We start from the raw sequence: 18,773 nt of genomic DNA, 5'->3' as shown, positions 1-18,773 counted from the left end.
GACCAAACACATTATTTTTAACCAGCTTTGCACGCAAGTACAACACTTCCTTTCCATTTTCAGTCATTTCATCAGGGTGTAGTTTTCATAGTCTCAACCAGTTCTTGTTCTTCTCTGCTGAAATATTTTTCTGTTATTCTCGCTCTTTGCTTCCTTAATTTCATTGTTAATTCTCAGATCCTTGTTACTCCAAGACATGTCCGCCATATGCTAAGTGTGTTTCTCAGTCCGGGACCTCCGCCGTCTGCGTATGTCCCGGTAAATGCCCACTGGTTTATGAGCCACTTTGTGGCACGGATCGCAAGAGTTATTTCAACCTGTGTGCTCTCCAACTGGAAGCTTGTCAATCAAATACAAACATTACAGCAGCTTACAAGGGAACGTGTGGTATGAGACCATCACTTGTCATTTTCACCCTCACTGCGACATTCAATTCATAAGATAGCTTATTTTTTTCTTGTATCTTTTCCAAACATTTCACGTCAGTTGTGGTTAATCTCTTTTCGACGCAACGCTGTGACTTCAGCGGTCAGAACTTTGGAGTCTTGATCGGCAGATATCCAGTTTAATCTTGGGTTGTGTCATTGTGCTATGTTTTCTTGGATGACATTTCTCTCTCCACGCCCCTCTCCACCAGGGAGAATGAATGGATACCAGTAAACTGTTGGATGCATCCAATCCAGGGGGAAATAGAAATAATAGTAGCCATTTCATGCCACTAAAATTGGTGATAGGTACGGGTATCCTATAAGACTTAATTTCATTTCCATCGTGTGGTGAAATAGGATAAGTTTGTATTCGAGCCAAGGGTTGCATTCTGTCACCCAACTTATCCCGGTTAAATAGCATGAAGTGACTAGGAGTATTACCACTCTCCCCTGAATGGGACGCCAGTCTATCGAAGATAACCCTCCCTCCACTTCCCCCCGCCCCCTTCATCAGGCTTCCCCGGCAGTTCGCCTGTACCTATTTTATACTCCTGGGGTGGAGAGGGGCATGGTTAGAGTAAAGTGTCTTTCCCAAGAACACACAACACGATGACCTGGCCAGGTCTCGAACCTGAACCTCTGGACGCAGGGGTCTGGAGCACTGACTGTAAGACCGGTGCGTCTCCTTTTATGAATTTAAAACGAATAATTGATGATCTCTTTTTTTTCCAACCTCTCCTCCTACTTTTGGGTTTTTCTTCTTTTGACTCGCTTTTCCTTTTTCTCTCTCGCATCATCGCTCTTTCTTCTTTGGGGTTGTAGACAGTCCCCAGAATCCTTGCGCTCTCAGGACCTGTCCGCCACACGCGAAATGCTTTATTGCGGCTAATGGTACAGCAGACTGTGCATGTCCAAGGTCTTGTCTTACATCCTTGAATTTTGTGTGCGGGAGTAATGGAAAAGGCTACCGTAACACTTGTGAATTGGAGAGAGACTCTTGTAAAAGGAACAAAGTTATAAGAGTCTCCCACAAGGGCTACTGCGAAAGTAAGTAAAGATTCCCTTGTTGCCTCAATTTCCTTCTGTAGCTCATTGTTTAATGTCATACAGTTCTGGTAGGACTGTTTAAATCTGATTTGCAGATCGCTTCACCATAACTGTGTCTATTGAATTATTTGACCAACCAACCCGCCAGCTAATCAAAGCTCTAAGCTAATGTCCAACAGACTTACTTACTTACTTTCAGAAATTTTGTCGTTTCGCCAACGGGTTGTTTCGCTAATGACCAGTCCGTTAACGACTTAGCTTGAGTCGTTTCCCCAATCTTTCAGGTCGGTTCGTTAACATCTCATAGGTCGTTTCGCTGACGTTCCAGGTCACTGCACTAACCACCTAATTATAGCAATACGTGGGAGAAATTATTGTTTATTGAAGCACTTAACAAGTTTTCATGCATAGAAATACTACCCAACAAACGAAGAACATTTTATGAAAACATTTGCGTAAAAATTAATGCGTAGAAATTTGACGAATGTCATGTTAATCTACTAACCTCTTTAATCTGTTCTAATCTTCGAAGTCCCTTGTCATGAAGGCAAATGCAAATACGGTGGATATTGCGAGCTTGTTAACAACACCGCAACCCGCTGTCGATGCCCAAGGTGTCACTTTAGATACAAGCCGGTCTGTGGTACTGACAAAATGTCTTACATAAACCACTGCCTTCTTAAGCAGCATGCCTGTCTTACCCAGACTCATATTTCCGTGGCGCAGCACGGTCGTTGTTGTAAGTGCAGTAATGTTCTTCGGTCAATAATTATGGTAATTTTAAAAAATTATTTTTAGGAATTCTTTGCATTGCTTTTAAAGTTTACTGTGAGCTGAACAGTGTTTACTAAACCTTTTATCACCAGTATAAATACTTTTACCGTAATCGTGCAACCGCTCATTTGAAAATATTTCATGTTTGAGTCACCTTAAAAACGTCTTCTATTTTTTCATAGTGACAATTTAAAGAAATTAGTAATTCATCAAATATTCTTAATGACTTTCTGTCTCTTTTGTCTTCACCTGTGCCCCTTTTCTCTGTCCTTTGTAATTCGCTTATTTCGCTACGCAATAAAACGCAAGTGAATGTTTTTCCGCGTTCATTTAGGGGTCTTACCATCCTCCAATCTTCTGTTATAATGTTCCAATTATTACTACCTCTTCCCAGCATGCAATAGCTCCCGCTGCCAACACGGCGCCAAATGTCTTCTTCTGGAGGATGGGTCCGAATCGTGCCAGTGCCCTCTCGGCTGCTCGTTGTCTTACAAACCCGTATGTGGTACCAATAAGAAGACTTATGCTAACCGCTGTGCTCTGGATCTAGACACGTGTCTAACAAATGGAACAGTGATGCACGCACGTGAAGGAAGATGTTGTAAGAGAACTTGACGTCCTCCTATTTTCTCAACTCTTCTTTTACGCTTTTGTTATGGCTCATTCTTTTCAAACTTTAAGTTTAAGAGCTGCACACTTTACCAAAATATTTTCTCATTGTCCTAATATTTCTTGCATTCATTTCCCTGCTGTTACCTTTACTTCTCCTAGTCGTGGGTTGCGCTGATATCAAGTGCAACTTCTATTCCACGTGCGTGGAGAGGCCTGACGGACAGGCAGCTTGTGTGTGCAATGAACGATGTGATCTGAAATTAGATCTTGTCTGTGGAAGCAACGGTAAAACATACATCAACGAATGTCTTCTTCGGGCGGACGCCTGCAAACAGCGAAAGAGCTTTGTTGTGTTGCAGAAAGGAGCTTGTAGTAAGTTGCGTGAGGCATGCATATAAAGCAGAATCTTTTCTATTTCCCCAGCACCTTGAGAACGATGTGAAGTCTTGATCTTTTGTCACACTTTAGTAGAGCACTTCCTTTATTTTTTGCGTTTGTTTCTTCACTCTGGTTACTTTTAATCGTACAGCTTTGTCGTTTACGAAGTATTAAGGATCTTTAGCATACACAGTTTCACTCATAAACTTTTTTGTGCTGTTTGATACTTCTTTCTCATACGAATATATTTGAAAAAACTTGGTTTAGCACTTCTACTGAAGTTACTTTCTTAAGTTTGCACTTTTCTTTCAAGAAGTGCTTCTTTCTTCTCCTTTGATCGTTGGAACGTAATGGACAGAATACTGCTCCATAATATGTACAAGAAGTAACGATCTCTATTTTCCTCTTTACTTCCTCTTCTTACCCAGCTCCTTGTGCTCTCCTGAAATGTGACTTCTATGCTGAGTGCAAAGCGCAGCTTGACGGCTCTCTGGAGTGTGTCTGTCCTAGACAGTGCCCGCTGTCTTTCGATCCTGTGTGTGGTTCCAACAGACAGACCTATCTTAATAAGTGCACACTTCAAGTAGAATCTTGTAGAACTCAAACTCGCATCACTGTGGCCAGACGGGGACAGTGTGGTACGTAGTTACCAGCATCTGGAAATTTTGTTTTCCCAACTGGGAAAGAGTTTGTTTTCCTGGAGCAGATCCAGCCTTTTTTTGAAGAAGGGTTTCACCTCTAAGGAGTGACGTCACTGAAGTTTGACCAAACGAACATACTGGCTTATGCTCGAAATTTCATTGCCAAACTACCATTTGTACAGGGTTTCACATAAATTCTTTAACCTTGTGTCATGTTTTACTTCAACACTAATAAACCACATCTAATTTTTAAAATTTTCTTTTGCACAGTACTAGTTATATAAAAAAACCCGGAATTTATTGGGGGGTGGGGATGCACAACCCCTGCACCCCTCTCCTAGATCCGTACTTGTGTGCAATTCAAGAGCACACCTCTCTTTTGTGAATATGCCCTGAAACAGTAATATAGAAGCTTTTTTCCTTACTTAAACGCCCCTTTGCATTTTTCTCGATGTATGATAGATGGCTTAAAGAAAATCTATCTCTCTTGCTTTTTTTACACTCGAGTCTTGAAAGTAATTTCCTTTAGTTCATTGCCACCTTACTTTTGTCCCCGTGTTTTATCTATGGTGTTATACTTAGTTTGCGTCGGTGGGAACTGTCCGCGTCCTGCTAGGAGGTCTGTACGATCGCCAACCAAACGCGCAGTCGCCGAACAGTTCGTTTCCAGGTCTCTAACTCCCCGTAAGTTTTCTATTTCTTTCCTAATGGTCTGAATTGGTCTTCTTGGTGTTTTCTGACCTTTAGCCTTTGCTTGATTAGACTACAACCTTTTCCTACCATTTCGTAAGGTTCTATTCTTTTGTTTTCCTCTGCCATTGTGTTTGGAGGTGTGATGTTTCTCAAGGGTGACAATATGATAGAACTGCTAAGGTAACCTTACTTGTTTTCTCCGGTAAATATTTCTTATATGGCGTCCAAGAAACAATATTTGATGTACTGTCGGTTCCAGTGGCTGAGGAAGATTACTCTCCGAACAACACTGAACTCTGTTGTCTTCCAAGAAAAAAAAAATTTAGGAAAAAAGTTAACTGTGAAGTTTAATTTCGTGTCATGTATCCACGATTTTACCATTGAACAGGAGAAAATAACGTTCTTTAGACAATTTCAATGAACGTTGATCGAACCAAAGCGGTGGGATTCCAATTTCTGTTCAAGCTGGGATGAACGTAAAGTTATGGTGGAGAACAAGCTTCCAAAAATGCCTAGAGGGCGGAACGAATCGTCGTCGTATTTTGCCATTTGCTTCAATATGACGATCGTGGCGAATTTACTACATTAATAATGTACCTGAAAAACTACGCGCGTTTGATTTGCTGAAAATAAGTGCATTCTCATGTAACAATAGTGCAAAACTGTAACACGAATGCAAATTACAGATTGGACGCGCAAGCTTTCAAATTTCTCTGATATTGTTTTATAAACATCATTGACAAGTAATAACTTGATTTCTCATGCAATTTAGTGTTATAAGCACAAATAAAATTTTCAAAGACTACAAATTGCACTCGCCCTTCGGATTCGTGCAATCTTGTTTTATTTTAAAAATTTAATCGTGCTTATTAACACCAAATTGTAAGAGAAATCATGTTAATGCCTATAATTAGTTTTTTTCATGAATTGTAGTGGAAGACGGCCCACTAGTTTGTAGGCGGAACTCCAAAAACATGTGCTTTTCTCTTCCTTGTGAGAACATTTGGACAACTTGGTGTCATATATATATATATACATACATCCCTATTTCAAAAACGTTGCAAATTTTTAAAATATTTATTAAGTATATATATTCCTTTCCTTTCAAAGAGACACTGACGATGAAAGAAAAGATATATACATATTTAAAATATATTTCAAAGTTGCAACGTTTTTGAAACTCCCACCAGTTGATTAATTTGTTTATTCTCATCAATTTTTTGCTAGAATATCTATTGAGATTGCGTATACTTGCATTATAATCACAAACGAGAGCGCAAGGCTTAAATATTGCTGCCACTTCTTGTTAGGTCAATCGGTTGGCTTCAGAGGTGACGGTTACTTGGAATACAGACCTTTGTCAGGTGTCAAAAAAGAAACAGACATTGAAATGGAATTCCGACCAATCAGTCGCACTGGTATCATACTGAATAACCAAGACTCGGGTAGAGATTTTATCTTCATCATCTTGAAACGCGGGCGGGTGATCTTCAGGTATGTAATCAAGGGAACGCTATTAGTTTTACGTTTCCTAAGAGCCTAGGTTTTATTGGCAGTCAACTTTTCTAAGAGCAGAGAAAAGATCTGGAATTGTGTAAGTACGCGCTGTGAAATCACCCGTTTTATTGCAATTTAATTTAATAGTAGAATTGTATTATTCACAAAACGGTGGACTTCCCGACCGTATAAATGTATCTCAGGCAGAGACGACGAGAAAACAACTTCGGACGAAAGTCAATTAGTTCCCCCCCCCCCTCCTCTCCCCAATCTCCGTAGGTGTCCTTATGGTCGACCCTGATGAAGGTGCTGATTTATACAGCTGACGTGTAACCTTCTGTCTCATTTAAATTTCAACTGAAGCAAACGCTTTCCGTCTTGCAGATGATAATTTCCTTTTTGTATTTTTAACGCGCATTACGTGTCTAAAAATTTTCTCATATCCTTCCAGTTATAACCTGGGCAAAGGACCGGCTGTTATCGTAAGCAGGCAAGTTGTAAACTTAAATGCATGGAACCAGCTGCGTGTGTACAGGAAAGATATGAATGGCTACTTAGTGCTGAATGGGGAACGTGTCGACGGTACCTCTCCTCCAGGCCTCAGCCAACTTGATATCAGACTAAAGATGTACCTTGGAGGAATCGTAACCAAACAAGGGAGGTAAGGAAATGGCTGCGTCAAAAGCAAGAATTTTCTTTGTGCTTTCCTATGTTCATCTGTGTTCTCGTAAGTCACCCCTACGAACTAGTAGGATTACAGTATAGTATTCTCCTTGATCATGATCAGCACGCCAGTTAACAAAGACATTTTGGCTCAGTGTCCGTTTCTGAGCTACTGCCCACCTACCCCTCCCCTAGCCTGATAACAGTTGACTGAGAACAAGTTAGGGTTAATGTTGGGTTAGGGGAGGGGTAGGTGCAAAGATACTCGAAATTTTCAAACCTGTAAAATAGTCAATTTACCTGTTGAATTTTTCATGAATGCCAGGTGACTTAAGGCAGTGATTAAAATGAATGCATGTGGAGAATCTTATCGCTTACCGCCTGAAAAGGAAAACACTTCTAGTAATTCTTGTTTGTTCGCTGAAAATATGTTGACTGTTTTTGTTTGTTCGCTTAATAGTTGTTTTCTTTTGACAAAGCGACCAGCGAGAGATCGAGTTTTCCCGCCCTTCCGCCCACTTCCGTCACAGTCCGTTTTCTTTTTTAATTGCTTAATTATTTGTTCTCTTGAAGTGTTATTAATAAGGACCTTAACACTTTAACCCCAAGACCTGATTGTTACTTCTCCCCTCTAGCTGCTACACATATCCTTGTAAATTAGTTAAGAGGATTTGGTGTAAGATCAAAATAACAACTTCTACCTGATAAGTTTGAATATTCTCATTTCCTGTGTTCTGGGTAATGTAAGGATATTATAGGGAGAAGTTTCATGCTGATCACTTCTGGGAGTTAAAGGGTTAAGTAAACCCCGACGGAGACGACGACGAGGAAGTGGCCAAACAAAAGATCTAAGGGACAGAAAAATAGCGTAACAAGGGTGTTTTGAAGCCTCGTACACTTCTAGGCCGTGCTCTGCACAGAAACAACTTGAAATCACAAAAGTTTGCGTGGCCAGAGAATGGAAATCCAAACGGCAAATTATTCAAGTTTTCATTTGAAACTCAACGCTGCATGCATTTTGTTGAAGGTGTGCCGCTGTAAGAGACGGCAAACACATCCAGCCATTCGCAAGATTCTAGATAAAAGAACAAATTTATTTTTTCATCGACATTTTCCTCGGCGTTCAACATGTCACTTCCGGGTTCATGCCCCAACCGAGCCGGGCAAAGTTCAAATTTTCATATTCTCCTACCCGCCCCGCCCCCCCCCCCCCCTGCCTCTTGGAGCATGGACCATAATGGATTACGGACCACTAGTGGATTAAACTTGAGACATCTTACTTCTGCGTTGTTTCATATACAGATAAGGAAAAGTCGTTCGCTTTTACAAAATTCTGAAATCAATATTATGTTTTGCATTAGCACTGGACTACAAGGAGTAACAGCTGGCTTCTATGGATTGATTAGGAGACTTACCATCAATGGTGAGAATTATAACTTGGTATTATCTGACCAAGGAACGGGCCAACCTTCGAGCGGTCTGAACACCGTCAACATGATAAGAGGCGCGGAAGACATGTGCTTCATGAGTCCGTGTGAACATGGCGGCATCTGTTCTATTCTGGACAACCAAATCAGGTGTGACTGCCCGAAAGGATTTTTGGGTGATCGTTGTCAACTGCGAGGTATGTCTCATCAACCTTTTCATTCTCAATATTTGAATGTATCTTCTTACTGTCTGCCATACGTTTCCTTTGATTTTAACCCTGGAAATTTGGCGTTTAATCAGTGGATATCCTGTCATCGGTATTTTATTCTCATCAGCTTTATGCCTGATAGTGGATTGATAATGTAAGGAGAAATTACCCATAAACCACCGGGTTTGAAATAGTTAAAGGAAATATCCCCTGCTAGAGAAAATCATTGTTAGTTATTTGGAAATATATATGGAAGACTTTGAGTGTTTTTAAAAAAAAATGGGAAGCAAACTTTAAGTGTGGAAAGTATAGAAGTGAGTATCGGCTATTTGTGTACTTGGTTGAAAGATTTACTCTTCGATAAAAAAAAAAATACTCTTTTTCTCTTCGGGTCAAGGGGCCCGTTTCTCGAAAGTCCCGGTAACTTAACGGGCCCAAAGCCATATTATGAAATTTAAATTTAAAGATTAGAGAAGTAGGTTCTAGCTTTCTAACCAGCCCATTTTGTTTCTTTAGCTGACAGTTTTATTGTATAATTTTCAAAACTTTTGAAAATCCCATCTTGGAAGCAAGCAGAACGGCTTTTCCGGGTCCTTTTAATTACTGGAACCTTCGAGAATCAGTCCCCAGGCCCCCTCATTTGGAGCAACATTTGCCTCACGCTGCGAAATGCACTTACTCTTCTCAACCACAAACAAAAGAAGGGATTATTTACTAGCTTTATGAACTCATACAATTTGATTCAGTGACAGCTTAACTCAAGCTTTTTTCCGTTTAAACCCTTTTCTCTATTTTGTGATCGATTTGATCAGTTCGCATGCAATAGCTCTCCACTGTTTGTTAATTTGCTCTCTTATATTAGTTTGCATCTATTAACATAGCTTGTTTATTTATTAAGGCTATCACTTTATTAGTTCTGGGTGGACTTTGTTATTGGAATCCATCCTTTTTTTACGTTTAATTTACTCTGCTTTAAATAATTGTGGTAATAGTTATGCATGGATTAACTACCTTGGGTAAACACCTTATCTTCCGCTTGACCTATGCTATTTTAGCCACCGGCTTTGCACCTATCAATACAAAATCAAACAGAAACCGTGTTTACTTATCATGCGATAAAATAAGATAAAAATCTCAAATCTAAAATAAAGCTCCCCTCTAAGTTGGAGTCTATTAGCCTGCTTGAAAATTGGTTTACATTTCAAGTACCGTTCCAACCACATGCTCTTGTTTTCAGTTCAAGAATCCTCTACAGCAGATCTTGAGTTGTTTTTTTTTCATTGTTTTTTTCAGCTAATGTGCCCTACTTCCGAGGCGGAGCTATCACCAGTGCCTTCATGGAATGGCGTTGGAATTTTATGTTTTCGACGAGGGTAGACGTTTTCGGTGCTGTCTTCAGTATTCGACCTGAGCAAAATAATGGCCTTATCATGTACTCTGGATCTGCGAACGCTTTCATTTCGTTAGTCATGATTGATGGCGTGATACAATTCAGGTATGGTTGAAGAGCGTTACTCGTTTTTTTAACGGAAGGGTTGGGAATGTAAATCTTTGACATGGGCAAGACCTAAAGGGTAATAAATAACCCGACTCACCAGACTTAACCGACTGACTCACTGACCGACTGAGTGTCTGTCTGGTCAATAAAGGTGGTGAGTTTGTGATGAAACTCTGGTGCTGCGTTGCCAACATAGTTTGGTTTTATCAACTAAGTTGATTATGTAAATTGGCCTCAGTCGATAGTTTCTAAAGCTGACTTTTCAAACGTTAGCCCTTCGTGAGAGCATGTCTGCCTGCCTTTCAACTGGTTAACAGTTTGACTGATTGAATTGTTGTCTGACTGACTGACTGACTGACTGACTGACTGACTGCCTGTCTGACTGATTGGCTGAATAACTGACAGACCGATTTCCTGACCGAGGGTTTGACTGACTTACTAACAAGTTGCCAAGTTTTACTTCTTGATTTGCTCTCTTAACTAACCGACTAAATGATTTACTGTGTTGACAGATTGGCGAACTGACCAATTCTCTAACTAATTGATTGACTATCTTGACTGGTTGATAGACTGTGTGGTTCATCGTCGTAACTGACAAACCGAATTGGCTATCGACTAATCGTCTGAATGACTGACCAACCACCAACTGACTGAATAAATGACCAATTTACTGAATGGGTGGCTGACTTACCGTCCGACTAGCTGACTGACCGACCAACCAACTGACCCACCAGTGGAATGGCTTATTTATTCCGACATTTATTGACTGACTGACGGATTGATTGATTGATTAATTTATTAAGTTATCTATTTCCTGTTGAAATATAGGTTCAAACTAAGCCAAGGGGAAGGTTTCACGACAGTCGAGACGAATTTCGCCCTACAACTGAACGCTTGGTACAATATCGAGGCGTATATTGATATCGTGGGCAGAGGCGAGGCCTTAGGGACTTTGATAGTTGACGGCATCAACATCTTCACGCTCAGAGCAACAGGCGTCTCGACAAACCTATATTCCAATTTACTACAGGAAAGTGTGTATATTGGTGGAGGGTCTTCAGCTGATGCTATAATCATGTAAGTGACACTAGAGCGATTTGGAAGAACAAACAGTCATCCTTGGCTACTGCCCTGAGTTGGCGTAACCAGCTCGTTTCCAACAATCACGAAAAGAATATTTACTACCCTAGTGGATGTCTTTCATTTGAATATTGTTCCCTAGATTTACCAAATTTAAGTTATGACCACGCTTGATAAGCTCGCGTTGTAGAGCGCTGGACTTCCGTGCAAGAGGTTGAGGTGCAAGCCCTCGACCGGACCAAAATTCAGGGTCTTAAAATTACAGAGGAGAATGTGCTGCCTTTGCTATCACATCTGGAAATGACCAAACATCCTAGTCTTCTTGGATAAGGACGTTAGACCCTAGGTCCCGTCTTCTGCATCTCCTCTGTACTGGTTAGCAGGGGACTTGAAAGAACCCACGCTCTTCTCTCAAAGAGTAGGGGACGTAGCTCCCGGTGTTGTGGCCTGGCCTTGTCATTGTTTAGACAGGCCCCCATTTAAACCAGCTTCGAGTAGAACTAGGCCAGCTTGTCTTAATATCGCAAACAAATACATACGTACGAACATGATTAGTACTAGTGGACATCGATACAACTTCCTGATGATGTAACAATGACGTGCTCGCTCAAAAGGGGAGTAAGTGAGTATGATTTTGTGTTCTTGGCAAACACTCAATTGTAAAAACGTTGACACCTAAAAAGCATGATCTATGAAAGATGAGACGCAATGGCAGTGAACAATAAAATCAGATGGTCTATTAAGTAAATATTTTTCTCCTTATAACCTTCAACAACAAATTTTTTCCTTTTTCTTTTAGTTTCCAAAGGACTGGGGTGAGAGCTGGTTTTAAAGGCTGCATCCGGGACTTCGAATCCGAAGATGAAAATTTGCGCGAGAGACCACTGGATATATCAGTTGATTTTGCGAAACGGGAAAACCAAAATCCCGCTCGATTATTCGTCAATGTAATGAAGTGCGGATGTAAAGACAAGCCCTGCCAAAATGACGGAATATGCGCACAGAGAGAGAGGGACTTCCGTTGTGACTGCAAATTAGGATTTACCGGCCCACATTGCGAAATCAAAAGTAAGATCTTCAGGGTACCTCTGTTTTGTTGTTGTTGTTGTTGTTGTTGTTTTTTTTTTTCCGTTATCCCCTTGCGGGAAATCTTCGACATCTCTCGGTATAGTCAATTTAAGGCACGGTCAGCCGTAATTTCTTACTAACCGAGGCTGAGGGCCGTACCGGGAAATATTGGACCGAGGTCGTGATAGTGCGAACCAAGTGCTCCAAGGGGGCCACAACATAAAAACCGAGGATCAACTCTTTGGGGAGTGTCTTTGCAAAGAATAAGCACATTTGCAGGTTTCCTTTTCGAAGCTTTAGTTGCAAGTATTGAAATTGCCGGCTTTTGAGAACAAAAATTTACGGCTTGTGACCGTTTCAACGGTCTGTGCGGTGAAATCCCGACCGAGAAAGAAACAATCAGAACAACCGGATTTAACCCAAGACTCCCTTGCCATATAGTAAACGGGATTAATGTTGTTTTCTATCTTCTTAGGTTGCGGTAGAAATGTCAAGTTTGACGTAGGATTCGCAATAGATGGCTCAAATTCAATCGACGACAACGAATACCGTCAGACCAAAGATTTTGTCAAAGATGTCATCAAGGCTTTTTCCATCGCCGAGGATGGAACCCATGTGGCTTTGCTGCAGTACGCGACTAAAGGAATTATCAAATTGTACTTTGACGACGATTTGTTCAATCCAAAAGATCTTCTAGATGAGGTGGAACAAATAGAGAATACCAATGGTGGCTCGACTAATATCAGAGAGGGTCTGGCGACGACGTTGAAGATGTTCTCTACCAGAAATGGAATGAGAGGCGATGATGTAAGTATTAGCTTTATCAACAATTCTTCGGTCTCGTCAGTCGATTACACAGAAGAAAAATTAAATGATGATGGACAGTCTTAAAAGAAGTAATAATTCCGTTTCTGAAAAAATAACTTTAGTGGAATGAACAGTTCCCGATATTTCTTTTTATCTTATTTTTTTCCTTGCAAATTTATGGCAACGTTATGTATTTTCGCTTGAGATCAGGAAAGCTGCAGAGAGTACGAAAGTTGACCGAAACAGACAAAACTTGCAATCAAATGTTGTAAAAATTTACAATAGGTGTATACTTTTAGTAAGTAGGAAGACGCAGAAATCCATTGGTTAGTGCTCTGGCTTGGGTAAGTGAAGGGCTGGGTCGAACTCCTGGCTGGGACCCAGGTGGCTATCTATGGACTATCATCCCGAGCACCATTTTTTGGCATTGCATGGTCAGATAAGATTACTATAACACTTGCTCCACGCTTTCAGTTGTAAAACGAAGCAAGATAAATGCGGCAGAGTGGACAAACGAGGAACGGACCAAAACCTTCATAGTTTTTTTTCGCTCCTCTGTGACGACGAGCCGTTTACATTCATGTTCCGTTTAACTTCCTGAACGCCTGGAACAGGCTAGTTGGTACTTTGCTCAACTTGCGATAGACAAACAACCCATCTAGGGAGGGGAGGCTGGAGGAATGCGATACCCCTAATCACTTTATTCCACTGAAGCCGGGATGAACTCCTGTGGTACGTCTGGCTACTTTACTTCGCAATCTCTAACCTATGATGAATTATTTCCTTTTTCTCAGGTGAAAAAGCTGTTTATATTTTTCACTGACGGCAAAAATACAAACCCTGGGGAGGACTTAAGTGAATACTCGAACCAAATCAAGAACATCCCAGGGATGACGTCGATTGCCGTTGGAGTGGGGAATGAAGTAAGTCGCGGCGAACTGCTGACAATCGCTTCCAGTCCGAACGAGGTTTTCGAAATAGAGGAATTCGAGGAGCTGAAACTGCTCATAGACAAACTGAGTCCCAGGGAGTGCAAGGAAGGTGATTTTCCATAACGTCCAACGGTATAAGGTGAGGTGACACGGGGTTTTGCTTAGGGTGCAGGGTGAATGTGATCCCACCCTCTTGCGTCCCTTCTGGTTTGATAAATGTTGGAGACGGTATGGCACTTTGGTGAGAGCGCTGTCCTCCTTGTAAATGAAGACAATATGTATCGCGTTAGACCCTTAATGCACATATTAAAATATTATTCTCGGGCACTCCGCCCTTACTAAAAACACTCTCAACGACCTCAGGGTGATAGGAATGGAAGGGAAGGGAGCGGGAATGACAGAACTATGGAAGAACTTCTAGAATGCTGACAAAGTTTTGGAGGGTGAAAAACAGGTGTTCCTCGTTTTACAGTTCACATGCCTTTTTTTTCTCACTCTTAAGAAATGTTAAAAAAATACAATGCGGTATCTTTGCACACAAAAAAATAGTGTGACAGCACTAACGCGACGACTGTTGTGACCCTTGTCACGTAATGTCCAAAATGAATTTTCAGTCATCGTGATCGGCTTAGAATTCCATGATCATACTGAAATGCAAACTTTACAGACAAAATATAACTTAGCTCATCGAGAAGACGTAATAGGGATGAATACATTTTAATTGCTAAATTTTACCTTTATTTTTTTTTTCAGCATTACTAAGATACTGCTATCTTTTTGTTTTGCAGGCCAAATGTTTCCCTTCTTAAAATAGAAAATTGCTCCATTGCTATCACCCAAATAGAAGATTGGGGTTTTTGTTTTTAAAAAAAAAGAAAAGCTATGCTACAACTATATTCTAAGCTTAGGACGTTAAAGCTTGTAGAAAAGAACGTATTTTAATTATTTGATTTAGGAAGAAGTTACTTTTTTATACTTGTAAGCAACACATACTCAAAGAGAAACCAATTGGGATAGATGCAACTTTCATACATTATTTTAGTTTAGCGTTAGTTTCAGCTGTTCTGAATTGTGTAACTACTAAGTCTCGAATGTTTGAAACAATAAAACAGGGCAAATAAATCTTCTGTGTGGTTTTTTTTTTTTTTACCATCGAAGGAAAGATATCACTGAGTGTGTTTTCAACCCTTTACACCCTAACATCAGCATTCATATTCTCCATACTGTTCTCTGTACATTTACTAAGGTGCTAACAAGGAGAATTTGTCTGACAATCAAGATTTTCTTTAGTGAGTGATCATTTCATTTATTCTTGTGACATCAATGTGTAATTCATGTGGTGATATTGTAAGGAGAAATTAGATGCTGGTCACTCTTAGGGGTTAAAAGGTTCATGAACAAGAACTAGACGAGCTAAGGAAACTTAAGATTCCTTAGAGTTTTAAGATGGCGATACGCGTTGTTCACTGTTAGATTTATTTTCAGTAATATGATTTCTACGCGATTGATGAGTGCAAACACTACCAAGCTATTTTGACCTATCACCGGTCCATGCTCATTTAGTTTCTCAGTAAAAATGTGAAAGAAGACTGGGGAGGAATGACACAATGACAGAAAGAGTCGGACTTACTGGTATGCATGTTCTTGTCAAATCCTGCTCAATACAGACTAAAGTGGTTCGTTTTAGTATCACCATACACAGCTTTCCTGAGGATACATGCCTTTACGCGGTTGTGCTCGCTAGTAAGTCTGCGGATAATGACAGTTAATCGCAGGCCCCGTCTCCTGCATCTTCCCAGCACTGGTAAGCAGGGGACGTTAAAGAATCCACGCACTTCTCGCAAAGTGATCCTGGTGCCTTGGTCTGGCCTTGTTTCGAAAATTGGGAACATATTAAACATTTCAGATAAAAAAAGATTGTACTGCTCAATACAGTCTGGCCAAAGGCCTGGGAAAAGTGTTGTAAAGCGCAATAGAGCAATATAGGTATGAAGAATGCGCAGCATGAATGCCACGTGCCCCTCCTCTTCTTCCTCCTAAGTACTTTTTTCTGAAACCCAAGTAGTTTTCAAATATAATAAAGGGGGTAAGTTTCTAGAGCAACTGTGATGCTACGTCAGTGGGGGATTATTACAAGATAATTTTGTTTTATCAACTGAGCTGCTCTGACAAAGGGCTAATGCTCGAAACGTCAGCTTTAAAACTCTTTGAGGCCAATTTACACTATCAACTCAGTTGACAACCAAAATCTCACTTCGGAGAGCGGAGTGCTTCACAGGGAACATGTTGGACATTCCACGCTGGACAACGAGTTCCTAGACGCCTACGTTTCTTTTATGGTCACAGTAAAAAGAAAAAGTACCGTGTTTTGCTCTTTTAGCACGGACTAGAAGAAATAAAAAGCGTGAGAACTGACTGTAAATTATGATGATATTCAAATTCTGCTAGTGTCAAAAATGAGTCACTTTCAAGAGGGAAATTAATGCGAACAAATAATCGGTTTTCGTTGAAATGCGCGTCATATGTGGGAAATTCACCATTTTTGTGTGGGATTTCCCCACACTTTGTCAGGGCCTACGATATTTATTTATTCATTCATTTTTGTACGGGAGCAAAGTGCCCGTCACGTGGTCTTTGGTTCCATAAGGAAGAGCGAGGACCCTGGGAACGAGTGCTTTCTCGCGGTTACTCCTACCAGTGTAATCACCAATGTTACCTTTACTTGGATGAACTCCCGTCATCGTAAAAAACTTCACCAGCAGCCAACAGTTTTACTCGACAAAGTTAACCGTTACCGTAAATTTTGCGTTAATTGCGAATACCATTTTGCCGATATCATTTTGTTTCGTCACAACAATACCATGATCAGGTTTTCACTTTATTTTGTAATAGTTGTCAACAATGTTGCATTTCGCAGCAAGGCTAAGTAGGTAATTGTTAACCACTACAATAATAAACGAAGAAAAGTTGAGTGAAGGACATGTAAACACTTTGAAATAAATTTGAGTTTTTGTTACTCTCACACAGAACGAGTTAAGTTTGAAAATACGTTACTTATTAAGTTTTATAACCCTTCACCTTACATTTATTGTGAGCTTCATAGAGGAAAACTATCAATTTATGTTTTAGGTATTTCTGGATTTGTCGTAGTTCTTAGTTTTGGAGATTCGGAGGGAGTAATTAGGTCTTAGGAACTGCAGCTGTCGGAAGAAAATTTATACTTGAAGGATTTCATTACTTTCAACTCCCGTTTATTTCTACCAACAACCGAAGTTTTACGGACAGATATAACATAATCACAAAGTCCAGTATTATCTTGTGGACTTACGATTAGCAATTTGAGGTTTCCTCTTTTAACTACGATTTGTCCGTACGTTGTGCCAGTTTCTATAGAACTGAACTAATCCCTTCGAACTTCCTGCCAAAAATTTTCACATTTACTGGCCATATTAAAAGCTAATTCGTAAAAGTATAGTTTACGTACAATGCTCTAGGCTGGAAGCATGAATACCATTAGCTGACATCTGCAGTTGCCTGCTGGTTTATCCAGGTTTATCGTAAACAAATTCTACTCTGCTACTAGCGACTGATTCCAATATTTCCGCTGATCAATAAATGTAGACGGCATTTACCTTTTTGTCGAACGCAAATATTCCATGAGCCCCTGAAGTAGTGTGTTCATGCCTGAACACATTTTGGCAGTTAATTGTGCGAAGGATTTGGTAGCTGAGAACCTCAGATGTTCAAATACACCCAATTGTAATGTGCGACAAGCCCTATCCTGTAAAATGTTTACTTCGTGGTTGGCTCTTATACCTTGGACATCAAAACACCACCACATTTAATGCCATGGGTGCTTCGTGTGATCTTTTTGACGTAACCATAAATATTTACCACGGGAAATTTACCTCGGGGAAATATTGGTAACACTCACTAAATGCAGTTTCCCATTGTAAAAGGGTCACTTACCACGATAAAAAGAGCCCTGTGTAACCGAACCCTAAGAGAGCTAGGGTGCTTACTATTAAGCAAAAAAGTGCGAAATTTCGGTTGAAAGCCAAATTTGATGACTAAAATCCTACACAAGTACGCATTGCGGACGTATTTTTTTTCCCTCCTTTATTATGTTCGTAAAAGGTCAGTCAAGCAAATCGTTAATCTTTGAAATCTGCAATGTTTAACAGATAAGGTAGATTTACCTCACAAATTTTCACTCTCGTTGTGTCTGAAAAGGTGTCAGTCAAGTAAATCAACTTCCCTTGAAAGATGCATTATTGAACAGATACGTTCAGGTAAGGTAGTTTTGCTTTCGTTTATTAGACAATCAGACCGTTTTGCTGATGCGCGTTTCTTTATAACATGACAAAAATGATATCCTAGCAAGAGATTTAACAGGTGAGTACTTCCTCAAAAAACACTCGCCTCATATGTCTTCAATGCTTTCATAGGGGCGTTTCTGAGCACACTTTTGTATGAGAGGAATTGCAGGCGTCCCAAGTTTACTTCTTAAGAAAAAGCAAGCGATTAATTCATGAAAGCGTCACGCGTTGTGTGACGCGGTGTAAGTTAAGGTATTTTGAACACGTTAAAAGGAATAGTATGGGGAACGAAATATGATCGATTTACAACGATAAATATTTCGAAATATAAACATTTTACATGTAAAACCTAGTAGATCTTACTCGCACCTTATGTTTCCATTGTGGTTTGTGGCGTTCTCTGCCGTTTCAAGCTTGTTTTGCCACCTCTGTTATTCCAGTCGTCGTGAGACAGGAAATTAAATTAAATTATTTACCATCAAGAATTCCTGTTTACTGGGATCGTTCATTTCCGGCGGCAATCTTACATTGAGACATCTGGTACGTTTATGTCATTGAGTCAGAAACGTGTTATGCATTTAGGAGCAAACGATTCTTTGAATAGAGAAATATTAAGGAAATAAATAGGCGAGTGGAGAACCAGCTTTTATTATTAAGTCAAAGCTCAAAAAGTTTTATCTAATTGGTAGTATCCAAGCAT

General features: G+C 40.2%; 2 protein-coding genes across 2 annotated transcripts in view; one reads left to right on the top strand and one right to left on the bottom strand.

Annotated features, from left to right (window-relative positions):
• LOC113675019 (uncharacterized) overlaps window positions 1-14,876 on the top strand; it is a 121,878-nt gene extending 107,002 nt beyond the window's left edge. The window contains exons 114-128 of the mRNA XM_089214602.1: window positions 178-387; window positions 1,251-1,475; window positions 2,008-2,214; window positions 2,644-2,850; window positions 3,021-3,233; window positions 3,668-3,877; window positions 5,884-6,067; window positions 6,522-6,731; window positions 8,095-8,357; window positions 9,663-9,864; window positions 10,696-10,944; window positions 11,747-12,015; window positions 12,491-12,822; window positions 13,617-13,893; window positions 14,543-14,876. Of these exons, the coding sequence (XP_089070728.1) occupies window positions 178-387; window positions 1,251-1,475; window positions 2,008-2,214; window positions 2,644-2,850; window positions 3,021-3,233; window positions 3,668-3,877; window positions 5,884-6,067; window positions 6,522-6,731; window positions 8,095-8,357; window positions 9,663-9,864; window positions 10,696-10,944; window positions 11,747-12,015; window positions 12,491-12,822; window positions 13,617-13,877 (3,242 nt within the window). The 3' untranslated portion in view covers window positions 13,878-13,893; window positions 14,543-14,876. The remainder of the gene's footprint in view (window positions 1-177; window positions 388-1,250; window positions 1,476-2,007; window positions 2,215-2,643; window positions 2,851-3,020; window positions 3,234-3,667; window positions 3,878-5,883; window positions 6,068-6,521; window positions 6,732-8,094; window positions 8,358-9,662; window positions 9,865-10,695; window positions 10,945-11,746; window positions 12,016-12,490; window positions 12,823-13,616; window positions 13,894-14,542) is intronic.
• Window positions 1-18,773, bottom strand: part of LOC149041080 (uncharacterized) — a 321,438-nt gene that overhangs the window by 202,518 nt on the left and 100,147 nt on the right. The window lies entirely within an intron of this gene.

This window comes from Pocillopora damicornis, chromosome 8 (genome assembly GCF_964200805.1).
Source record: "Pocillopora damicornis chromosome 8, jaPocDami1.2, whole genome shotgun sequence".
Classification (NCBI taxonomy): domain Eukaryota; kingdom Metazoa; phylum Cnidaria; class Anthozoa; order Scleractinia; family Pocilloporidae; genus Pocillopora; species Pocillopora damicornis.
Note: the sequence above shows the minus strand (reverse complement) of the source record. Positions and strands in the feature narration are given on the sequence as shown.